Genomic DNA, 12,963 nt, shown 5'->3' on the forward strand with positions numbered 1-12,963 from the left:
CCGTTTTTTTGAGCGACATGCCTTATCTTGAATAGGAATCTGGAGATTTGCTAGTGGAGTCAAAAACACTCCAGCTGAAGAGGAGGGGCTTTATTTGGGTGGTCCGTTGCCCCTAGTTACCCCATCAACAATCCTTGCTACCCTGTCGCATTTGATGGACGTGACGTGATTGGATGACATCTACCCCACCTGCGGGCTTGTTTCTTTCAGAAAGGAGTGACAGGGCCGGAAATAGAATCAGGATGGCAGAAATTCTTGTTGACGGCGGCTTGGCACGATACTTTGAAGTGTGCCGACGTTGATGAGGCGATTTGTAAATTGGACAAAACATTGATAGCGACTTTTGAATGACATACTGTCATCCCACCGCCGTTGGTAGGCGACTCAAGCACGCTATGATCCCCACAAGCGGTTAGGTCACGACTGGGCATTAGGAGAATTAAAGAAGAATTTTGTTTTTTCAAAAATAATTAAAATCAGTCCTAAATATTGGGTTTGTGGTATTTAACGTGTATACTCTATATACGTCATGACAAGAATTCCTTTACATTTTGCCGTCTACAAATATTTTACAGTGCAAAATTCCATTGGGAGAATTAAAGAAGAATTTTGTTTTTTAAACAATAATTAAAATAAGTCCTTGGGGCTGTGGCATTTAACGTGTATACACTACGACATAAGAAGAATTCCAATACAATTGAATCTGCGGTCTTCAAATATCTTTAATACAAAATTATATTAGACTTTTATTTTTAAAAAAATAATTAAAATCAGTCCTAAGTATTCCGACTCTGGCATTTAACTTGTGTACACTAGATCCAAACATAGTTTCCTTTATGCTTAGATTTTTGCCGTCTTCAAATACTTTTAATACGAAATTACGTTAAAAGTATTATTGAAGAATTTTCTTTTAGTTTTCTTTTAAGATTTTGCCGCCTTCAAATATATTTGAATGCAAAATTAAGTTAGAAGAATTATTGAAGAATTTTGTTTCTTCAAAAATAATTAAGTTAGAATTGGTCCTGAATGTTGAGACTCCAGCATTAAACGTTTAACACTAGGTCCTAACAGAGATGCCTTTGCAATTAAATTTTTGGCGTTTCAAATATTTTTTTTATACAAGATCACCTTAGGAGAATCATTGCAGAATTTTGTTTTTCAAACGTAATTAACATTTGAAAACTATGACATTTGATGTGTGTGCACTCTCTCATAGCAAGGATTCCTTTACAATTAGATTTTGCCGTCTTCAAATATCTTTGATAGGCGGCAAACTCACAGGCTTGTTTTATACACAATGAATACAGTACTTCGTACTATCTTGTGTTTTCCCAAGCTAGTATCACACTCATTACATAATAGTCCACTATACTTTCAAAACTTTATGAAACCGACACTTTTAAGAATCTTTTGCTGGAGTCTTCTCAATGGGGATACATGACCTCACATTTGACTGAAATAATTTATACATTGCGCCCTTAAAAGAGTTGGTTTGAAGGTGTAATTGGAAAATATAGAAAACAAATCAGGCCATACACAACAGCAAATTTTGTTAACCAAAGAAAACCATAAAAGCCAAGGTTTTTCTAGCTATAGGCTTTAAACAAAATTAATTTTAGAATCTATTAAAAAATCCATGATTGAATCTGCCGGACAAGATCCTGTTTTTCTAAATAAGTGGCTTGAATTCAAATGTTGCACCAAAAAGTACCTGTTATCTACCACCGGTCTTGTTTCATCTTATTGATAACCAATTAAATTATCTTCAACTTTTTCCCCTTGCAAAGATGTAACTAAGCAGAGCAACGAAAGAAATGTACATTTATCAAAATCGAAAACCACAAAATTTGGCGTCGAGTTTGACTCATGTATAGTTATGAGAAACGCTCAATTAGAATTGACCAACATTACTGGTACTGACCATTTGATTCCAATGATAATACCAAGTAATTGCACCTGTAAGCGTTTATAGAATTGCCACATCCCAGATATGACTGCTGTCATTGACAAAACAAAATGTACATTTATGAATGAATTGAGTGTGTCGTTCACCTAGTTAAAGTAGATAGATATAGATAAAATACATTGGCGGACAGACCAGACCATAAATTGAACAAACCAAATCTATTACAGAAAATCTGCATATGAATGAAACAGACAAAAATGGTACACGTGAGGCAGACAGCACCTTTGATAATTCTAAATGATTACGTAAAAGGCAAATTATACATAAGGGATCACAAGAATATGAACTTAAAATCTAAGCGGTCTCTACGCAAAGATCTTACCACCACAAATTAACCAGTGGAAGCTAATAGCAAATTAAGCAATTCAGTCTCTCACACAATTCAGCCACATCTTTCATATTTTTAAGTTCTCTTACTGTTGTAGACTAACGAATGGAAGTGAAAGCTCACATTGAGTAAAGGCTATTTTACTCAACATGTCATTAGATTGTACTTTTTTTCATTTTCAAGCACTTGAACTTGTACCACATGCATTCTGAGACTCATTCACAGGGACTAATAAAAGTCAGTGGATTCTGTTCGAATCATCTGACTCTGAGGAGACCTAATCCAAATGTCAGATTTACTTACTGTGTTATGTACCTTTGTCGACTTAGAGCCTTTTATTATCTAGGTCATGCTATCCAGCGGTAGGTCCATAAATGTGAAGTTTTTCGATACATAAAAAGGTCGTGATACGTCAACATGAACAGATAAAACAATTGTGCTGAACAATGACGGTTCGCCTCAACGACCCTGCGTCAAAGATGATTATGAGGATGACAAACATTAAAGTAATTGCAAACGATTGAAATTTCACCCTAAAGTCCTTGTCATCAATTTGAGACCCTCACACAATTTTGCTCCTAACTACTACCATACCCAACCAAGTTTGGTGCTGGGTTGGGAATAGCCTGGAATCCGTCCAATTCTAGTTCCTATTCACTCCTCGCATCCAAACGAAATATGTTTTTCATGGCTTTAAGTTTTAGAAATTTATAGTCGGCTGGCGCAGACGACTTTTAAAGACATGTTAGTAGACGACCTCTCAGACCAACTAACAAATGCAGATGACCTTGCTCATAACCAACCTCAGAACCAATCATGGTTTGCACAGTGTTGGGGTTGATTTTTGGCACTGGCTTTACAAAAACATTTCCTATCCTTTATTGTTGAGACAATGAAGTGTCTACCCGGTGCGTTCATTGTATCTATCGACAATGTCCTAATATTTATGTTGTGGTCGTCGCCAGGAAATGTGAAAAACCACGAGGAGAAAGTACTCTCCAAGTAAAGGTTCGGCACCGGCTGTGTTGTCGGGCTTTCCATTATTTTGTTTAAAGAAAATGTAACATTTAAAAGACATTGTTTCAAACTCAGCTATTGGTTTTGGATGTTTGGTTTGGCATCTTCAAATTCGAGTACATTATCCGATGACAGAACAGAAATAAAAGTTCTATCAGAAAAAATGTGTGCACCAAAATGTATGATCTTGCTGTACATAGCGCGTATATATGCAAGGTAACAAATTTTGCATACAAAAATCATCATCTCAAACACTAATATAAGCCTCATTGTATCTAAATGATATCTTGTTCTTACCACATAGAACGTTTTCTGTCGAAAAACCGACAAAACATTGATGTAATGTCACAGTACTAAAATGTTGCTTAAATACCTTTACATTTCACCTGGAGTCTGTTCTGTGCCATTGCAGATACAAATGCCTACATGTATGCAATACTCTTGATAACGCCATTCCCCAGAGCATCAAAATGGTTTAACAGGTTTACAAGCAATTAATTGTTGGAGCACGTTTTCTTCCTATGAGGGGACTTAAAAACCATTCAACAAGACACTGGCTTATGCAAACCGAGAGGTAAATTCAAAAAGGAAACGTCTTTCCCACACCGGGAATCGAACCCGGGCCTTGGCGGTGAGAGCGCCAAATCCTAACCACTAGACCATATGGGACTCGTTGGATAGCGTCTTCTGAAAAAAAGGCATCATATTGATCACAGTCCCTTCAATTGTTAATTATCTCAGTAAGTATTAGCAACAGTGCTTATTCTTCTTACAATCAATACTGTTGTGTTTCTGCGCAATATTTCTTCCAAGTCATCGAAGTGTTGTTTTCTACATGAGTGAACTGTAGGTAGCTTACTTCTATACGTTACAAGTCTAAATTTCATCATTCTATGATATCTTCTTTCAAGGTTGGTACATTCAAGAAAATTCCATATACATGTATTGAAGTCACAACTTTTATATCTTGAAAATCATCATCCGGGATATAAAGTCATGAATTATGCGAATCAACAGTTCTATATATACATTCGCAAATTCCATCGCATAATGTCACATTCTGATACTATTACGTTATTACTGCATGTCTACACATTCAAGTAAATTATAGATCTTGTTCCATAGTTTTTTTTTCTCCAAATACAGTGCTTCGTTCTTTTGCACATTACTATTAGAAATACGGAAATATATGTTTTTCTCGTTAAAGTGATACATGCTCTGAATTAAAGCATCAAATGTGGCATTTCAAGGGCAAGACTGGTAGCAGATCTATCATTGTATGATATACCCTTTTTCAATGTAGTTTGAAATGTTTTTCTACATCTTATCTTCAGTGATCCTGTAAATAACGTATATCATCTTTTCATCTCAAAACACAAAATTTTGTACTTTTATCTTTCGTCAGTATTGACTTTCGTGGCACTTAGACAAAAAGGTAACGTTTTCCTACACCGGGAATCGAACCCGGGCCTTGGCGGTGAGAGGGCAAAATCCTAACCACTAGACCATATGGGACTCGCTGAGAAAAACCGGTAGACAATCACTGTGGCCATTTCAGCCCCTATGGTAGTTTTTGTCTGCAAGCATGCAATAAATTTAAAGCAGTCCAGATGTCTCACTAAAGGCCCCCTCTCACTTGACGTGCGGCACGCTTGCGGCATTGCTGCGTTCGTTCGCTGCGTCACTGTTTTGTTATATTCTGCGCTTTTTTATGAATCAGATATAGCGCAATACGTAAAAGTATAACATAAAAGACGACAAAATATACAACAAGTAAGAAAATTCGTTCTTTATCTCTGAAATTCGTTGAGCATCTTCCGAACGCAGCAATGCCGCAAGCGTGCCGCACGTCAAGTGAGAGGGGGCCTTAAGGGATGACTGCGGTGCGATAGATGTCGCTGAGGAATGAGTCCACTCTTCTACATAGTGCTATCTATATAGTGATTTGTTTGTGTTATTGAAACCGTCATAAAAAACACAATTTCACTACATGAATCAGTATATATCCCTTTAGCAAGGATTTTTCTTCTTCATACAAAACCGTAACAACAAAACCAAATAAATTATTCATCATCTTATAACCGGTGTTAACTAGCGACTTCATAGTCATGCAACGACTGACTTCTGTTCTTTTTAATATCCAAACAATTCTCCCAAAACTCCCTTGCGATTTCAGACAACAAAACACATACTAAAACCCTTCAATCTTCCACTTCCACTTAAACAAAGACACTCTCCCCGAAAACAATAAAGTTGCACAAGACTTTGAATAATTGAACACCCTGTTGGAATGCCTGTACGAAAAATCATTATCAATCCTTCATAATCACAAATGATTTTTGACGTGTCTTTCGTGATGTTTTACATCAACTGAGTCATTGCATAGAGAGACGTTAACAGCTGCGGGTGGTAAAACATTTTTCTCTGCAGTAGAAGTAAAGAAGTTGGATTATCTTACTGCTGGAGTTGTGTGGATATCTATGCTATAGCCATGGACCGGAGGCGTTTGTACGCTGTTTTGGTCTGTGCGATGATATTCCTGTTTCTACCGGAGAGCTACGCAGAAAATTACGGTAAGTTATAGTTTTCTTTAAAAATGATATCTGTCTTCTGTCATTTTGAAAGAGAATAAAGGGAAACACACGAAAATGTCTATTTCTGACGAATGTCATAAATGCCATACTTGATACTTGGAGAAAGACTTTTCTTGAAGATAGCGTCTACTCATTAAGATTCTCCGGATTCTACAAATGCTCTGTATAACCGTGCATTTATAAGGCCACATACGTCGTGAGGTCGATTGCAACCCGTGGGCATTCTTGGAAAAGTCGTACATCCGATGCATATATAACTGTGCTGGTACAGAGCATTCTGTTTTCAATCTTTGTCGGTTTTTTTTTTCTGTCACAGATTGCATGAAAATTCTTACGACCAACGGCGCCGTTGCTTATTGTATACCCTTTTCGACAATCGATATATTATCGTGAATCAGACTGTACAGCAAAAAATATTTTATCAGTCCAAGTTGAATTCAACGAGAAAATACAGCTGTAAAGATAGAATAAGATGAAAGGACGTAGCATTGGGTCTTTGGAATAAGATTTGATTAAGGGCTTGCCAAAAATAAAATCCTCGTAAATGTAAAGTGACACATACGTTATCAAAAGAAAATAGAATTAGATTGCATGGATTTAATAAAAATCATCAATGGATTAGTTTCATCTAGTATATCTAAATTGCACAGACAGCAGCCAAATATGCTAGTCAAAATTGATAGTTATTCTCTTCCGTATGTAAGGATTGATTTACAAATTAAGTCATGCCGCAATGAACATCGAAACTATATAATAGAAAATAAAGCTTAAACCTTCTGGTGGTTTACTTTGCCTATAGTGTTGATTTTCCACAGAGGACAGTTTATTTAAACTTTATTTGAGCTTGGAGCATCAAAGTTTGGCATGCAGGGAAATAGTCTTAGTTTGTACATGCACTAAAGCGCATAATATAATTGAAGCACAAGAATGTCATTCTATCATTTTGATGAACGCATATCTATTTCCTGTTGTTATTTCGTTAGTAGAATATTACTTACAAAATGTCATTGTTTCATTAGCAAATATTTAATTTTGTAACAAAAATCTAAGCTTTCGGAATTAGTAAAGTGTTTATATCATGAATGTGATTCACATTTCTTATTTTTGAGTGTCGGCTTTTGGTGACGTATTGCTCTCAATGTAGCAATTGATTCCGGATTGTTATATGTCTACTGGTTCCGGTAACAGAGCGATTATGATAACATTGTTATCTTCCTGGTAAACACATTTTATGTGCCTATAGGCACTTTCCACATACATTCATTCTATACATGATATACAGATAGAAATCTGAATTGAATACACAGCGTTTCCCTGATTGTTTCAATAGAAGTATAGTAGCAAGATATGCAACACCGCCGAACATTGCTAACGGTAGTGTCTAATATTATCTGTCATTGCTACGATGCAAAACATCACAAAGTACCGTACAGAAAACCTTAAGGTACCTTAAACTATGTTCGTTTGCCTGCACCTTTAACCATATGAATTTGTGCCCTAAGAAGCTTTAATTAAATGTTAAGTTATCTTGGTTAGAGTTATTCAAATGTTGCTGCCAAAAGAAATTATCGTCTTAGATGATAAAGCGGGTGCTCTTTTCAGCCTTTAACTATCACTACGGCACTAAATTCTAGATTTACCTTAAAGAATTGGCAAATAGCACTGTTGTGGGTGTTACATGGAAGATACAGAGTTGTAACCTGGAAATAATTCTTGATAAACTGTTTTTTTTCCTGCGATGTACCCCTTGGTACAAAACATCAATATCAAAAGTACTATTTTTACTATGTACATGATTTGTGGTCGAAATCCGAGGCATTTTGGGGTATTATATTCTTGGATTGATACCAATTTATCTGCTAGAATGTTTAGTACAGTTTGCTGACAATTCTCATTTCTTTTGCTGTTCCTCTTTTGTCATGACTTTAGCTTATTCCAATCCAAGTCCACTTTATCCATTCTTGTCATAAAAATGCCGCAATTTGAGTTCATTGGTGAAATGTTTGTGAGTTACATTTGTGGAATATTCCTTATCATGATACTTTAGTTTAGATACAGAGTGCATTTGTAAATGGGTTTGTAATTTTGTTTAACATCTAAACCAAAATTGCACCGATGTTTACATGCCGACTTGCTCATCGTGCACAATATCGCACAGCAAAAACACCCAAAAGCAGTCATCAATTGTTTTTAAGTCAATTCGGTATATATGATGCACAAAATCTCCAACGTTTTCAAATATTTCCACCAAATTATGTAATCTATACCAAATACTAAGCCTCCAACAGACACAAAACTTCTGTCAAGTTTATACTAATCATAAACAAATAGACGATGATGAAATTTCGATCTAACACTATAGCTTCATGTGTTTTTGTAACGTTTAAAACGACACGTTCTACAACTTACAACATACTAAGGAGTATTTTGTTTGTCCTGTTTAAGTGTTAATCAGTATATCTAACATCATTGAACTCCAAAGATGATGTAAATAGCGTGAACAGGGCAAAGCTACCTTGGAGAACACAGCTGCGTTGCACTTGTTTTGTAACACATCACACATACCTTCCTGGATTTCTTTTGTGTGGAAATCGTACACAACAAAAGTCCCAAGAGGAACTGTAAATAATAGAATACCAAATAGAAAACTATAGCACTGGGTTGCTATCCAAAGAATTTTAAAAGTAACTTAAAAGTAACAAATGCTGACACAGTATGTGGTATACAATCATGTATTTATATATAAACATGTATAGCAACTACGTTCATCTATGTTCGACTGAAGTAACTGTAACTAGTGCACGACATTTATACTTCTTGACATTGAATTTGGCCGAATGTACAAATTTTTCAATATATAAAAGATGAGGCCAATGAAAGAAAAATGCATTGCATACAAAACAAGGCACAAATATTGGTTCACGGTGTTGCTTTATTGCGGAAAAATAAAAACTCAAGAATAAACAGTTTGAAAAATTATTTTCAAATAAAGCGGTTTTTAGATCTATTTAGAAAAGCGTTACATATAACCACATATGTTTGTGCGTACCTCAACAAACTCCGTAGTCAACATCTGTGAAGCAATGTTGTCCTGTTACATACCGTTAGTGGTGTATATAGAAATTCAGCATGACGATATACGTTCCGGTGATATCATGATACGACCATACCTATACGAAAAATCGTTTACTCTTGCTCTTCTCTTGTATAAGTTATACTCGTATTAAGACATTAATTTTAACAGTAGGAACTAAATTTAGAATGTTTAAAGAAACCATTTTTCTCACACCTTGTGTTTATACATGTGTATTCCCTTACCAACCGCTGTTACCGTAATGTACATAATCTTTGCACCTCAAACACGCATCCGATCGGCATGTACTCGTCACTATTTGATCGTTGTTTGCGGTAAGTCTTTCATCTGCGAGCTCAAAGGGGTGCCGCATGTAACACGTTTAGAGTAGTACATCCAGGATGTAAACGGTTGTCAGTCTTCGCAAGATTTCTGTTACACCTGTAGAAGATAAGGATAATGTGATCAAAGGGCTTTAGAAAATCTACAAAGATGACATTTTCGGAATTATCAGAAAGTTTTACTACGGTCATCATATCATTTATGCTTTCTTTTAAAACTTCTAGCACTTGAAAATTGTTTAACGGTTGTCAGCCTTGACAACGTTTCTATTACACGTATACCTGTAGAAGATATTGTGATATATGGATATTGTGATGGGCTTTAGAAAATTAACAAAGATGATATTGTCGGAATTTTTAGAAAATTTTAATGCGTTCAGCCTTCTTTCTTCATATATCTTTTACGTTTTCTTCTAGAACGTCAAGCACTTGAAAGTTGTTTAATAGCTGTCGACATTCTTTACAACGTTTCTATTACACCTGTAAAAGATAATGATATTGTGATCAAAGGCCTTTAGAAAATCAAGAAAAATAATATTTCGGAATTTTCAGAAAATTTCACTGCGGTCAGCCTTTTTTCTTCATATAGCATTTATGTTTTCTTCTAAAACGTCAAGCACTTGAAAATTGTTTGACGGTTGTCAGCCTTTACAGCGTTTCTATTATACCTGTAGAAGATAAGGATATTATGATTAACGGGGTAAGAAAATTAGCAAAGATGATATCATGATAATTTCGAAATTTTCAGAAAATTTTACTGCGGTCAACCTCTGTCAAGGATATGAAAATTGTTTCTATTATAACTGGTACAAAATAAGGATGTGATCATAGGGAGTTAAAAGAATAACTGTAATATTTTTAAGATATAATCGGGATACAATGGGAATTTTAAGGAACGACCACACTGTTTATTCTTTTCATTAAATGCTACTGGGATTTCTTTTCCTATTTTGTTAGTATCTGATTTAAGATATCAGCAGATAGTTGTTAGTGAATGTGTTTCTTTTTGTCTAAGACCCAAGCCTCAAAACAGTTCAGATTTGCATCTATCTATTGCTTTGGCTGTGAAAGACATACGTCAAGCTAAAAACGGCTGCCCAATCAGCCGATGGCTATGATTATAAAGGATGATCCTGGTGACCGACACAGAACAGAATAAATCTATGGTCTTAAAAGATCTTAACATGATTTAACTTGTAATATAACTTGATGAAAAGTACATACCAGTGCAAACACAAAAATGTTCCAATGTTTCCAATATTAAAAGCACTAAGAACAAAAACAGCAAATATGAAGAAATTTAGATTGCGTTCCTCTATAACCCTACTAAGGAAAGAAAAATTGTATTCATACTAATACATATACAGGCTTCGTATTTTCTATTCGGAAATGCTATCCTGCAATGGACCTCTGTTTTCATATGAATATGTTTTACCAAAAAGAAACCCACTATAAAGCTATATCATAGCAAGGATATGTACTGCAAACTATCTTGAATCGTGTTCTGTCTGAAAAAAAAAACGCTAATTCAACAACATACAAGAATTCGTGCAAACTCATTCTACCTTTAATATGTCAATAGAACGCATAAAAACCACAATACTCTCTCAGATTTCCACGCAACAATAAAGTGAGCAAATATCTCTAGGGGGATCGTGTTGGACATAGTCATACAATACATCACATACATATCGTTTGAGCAAACAATCAGTCATACACGTATTCTCGTGCGAGAATGAATGCTCTCACGAAATCTCGCTGACAGGTGGCTAATCCCGCGAGACTTCTCGAGGTCTTGTTCTCACGCGAGAACGTGTGTAAGAACGTGTCGATGACGTCATCCGGAAACCCACATATTGATTTTCTTTTGTTTTATATTCATATGGATTAAAATGATACTTTGATTTCTCTTAGAGACAATGTCGTTTGAAGTCATCTTCCAAACTTCTGGTTCGTCTTACGTAATACGTGCTTTATATGATTAAGGTTTACTTAATAGCCGAAATATTTGAAACCAAAGACTGTCAGAATATTCTAGAACAAATGTCTTGTGCACTTCATTTGAACATACGCATTTAGGCTTGCTTTAAATGATACGAACAACCTAAGTTCAACTTGAAATACATAAAGCGTGTACAAAGATAACATATGCATACTTTCATAATGTCCCACACAAATAATTTCTTGACTGTTTTCATTCTTTTACGTAAACAATAAAATGTCTTAGCCCCTTATAGAAATATGCCATGAGAAAACATCATAAGCTTACGATAGTTTCATGATTACATATTTTGACAGATTATCTTTACTGTCTTCATTACGTGAACGTTAACATTTTGTGAACATATTAAATACGCCAAATTTGGAAATAGTCGATAGAGACAGAGGAACATAAGGATGTGTCTCGGCAACATGAAGTACTATAAGAAATGATGATGACTTAATGAAAGGGACTCTATACCGGACTGATAACTAGGTAAACAAGGCTTCCATAACTAACCGGATATATTCATTAAGTCTAGATGAATGAAGAAAGATAAGAAAGATATCTCGGCGATAAAAAGCTACCGATGTGGTACACCTATATTTCGTACATGTTTCGTGCTCTCATTTGATTAACCGTGATTAAATACGTGTTATTTTGATTTGTTTTGGCATAAGACTTATAGAAAGTTCATCTAGCTGAAAGTTTAAAAGGGGAAAATACACAAGATTGAAAACAAGTGGGTTGATTTTTTCTTTGAAAAAGTGATTACATGTAGTTATAAAACATATAATTTGATCGTTGTTTAACACAAAAAATGTTGCCACGTGCATGTATCAAAGTCAATTCCGACGTACGTCATAAAAGTAGACGCGTCGTACGATTATTATTTGGTGTCGTAAGATTTTCAAATTGTGTGAAACAAACCAAAACACCAACAACGAGAAAAGGAAGACTACATTCGGAACAATCATGATTAGCCACATTTTGTACGACTCATGCACAACCACTCCAAGAATGTTTTGGTTTTGTAATGGTACGTCGGTCGCACGATGTATGTAGCCTGAGTATAGCTACTTGACTTGGAACTCACTACTTTCAGCTCTCTGTCAAAAATACTCTTGAACGAAAAAAAGCAGAAGTGCTTGTGGCATGATTTCGACAATTACATTGTACTGTAAGTAAAAAAGTATCAAATTTAAAATGATAGGAATAAAATTCTGACTTTTTAAATCAATTACATCATGTACAAGTACTGACAGAACGAAAGGACAGCAGTAGTGACAAGTACGGTTTTATCTCTTTTTGTTTCTTGAAATTGTGACAATTGTTACATTGTTTTTTCATCTAAATTTGTCTCCTTTAAAAACTCTCTTCGCATACTGAAAAAAGAGAGAGAGAGATGCGCTGTTACTGAATATTAGAACTAAAACACATGTTTCCCTATCTGGGACACAGACTAATATCTTTCTTGTACTGCTGGCATGTCTTACTCCAATATCTGCATACGTAGGTCAATATATCTGTACATAATTCCAAATGCAATATCACCCATACATAAATGTGCTGTAATCCTTATTATGTTATTGATGAGATCGGTATGTAGTTTAGTATCTGTATGTAGTGTAGTAGCCATTGCCATACGTTGTATTCTGTACAA

The 12,963-nt window shown here is 35.2% G+C and overlaps 1 protein-coding gene and 1 non-coding gene across 2 annotated transcripts in view; one reads left to right on the forward strand and one right to left on the reverse strand.

Moving 5' to 3' along the window:
- Window positions 1-3,908: 3,908 nt before the first annotated feature.
- On the reverse strand, window positions 3,909-3,980 carry Trnae-cuc. Its single transcript has one exon. It is a non-coding gene; the product is annotated as a tRNA-Glu (tRNA).
- A 1,729-nt stretch (window positions 3,981-5,709) lies between these two features.
- Window positions 5,710-12,963, forward strand: part of LOC118429405 — a 47,967-nt gene continuing 40,713 nt past the window's right edge. Inside the window, exon 1 of the mRNA XM_035839887.1 lies at window positions 5,710-5,884. Coding sequence (XP_035695780.1) covers window positions 5,803-5,884 — 82 coding nt within the window. The 5' untranslated portion in view covers window positions 5,710-5,802. The remainder of the gene's footprint in view (window positions 5,885-12,963) is intronic.

This window comes from Branchiostoma floridae, chromosome 13, assembly GCF_000003815.2.
Source record: "Branchiostoma floridae strain S238N-H82 chromosome 13, Bfl_VNyyK, whole genome shotgun sequence".
In the NCBI taxonomy this organism is placed as follows: domain Eukaryota; kingdom Metazoa; phylum Chordata; class Leptocardii; order Amphioxiformes; family Branchiostomatidae; genus Branchiostoma; species Branchiostoma floridae.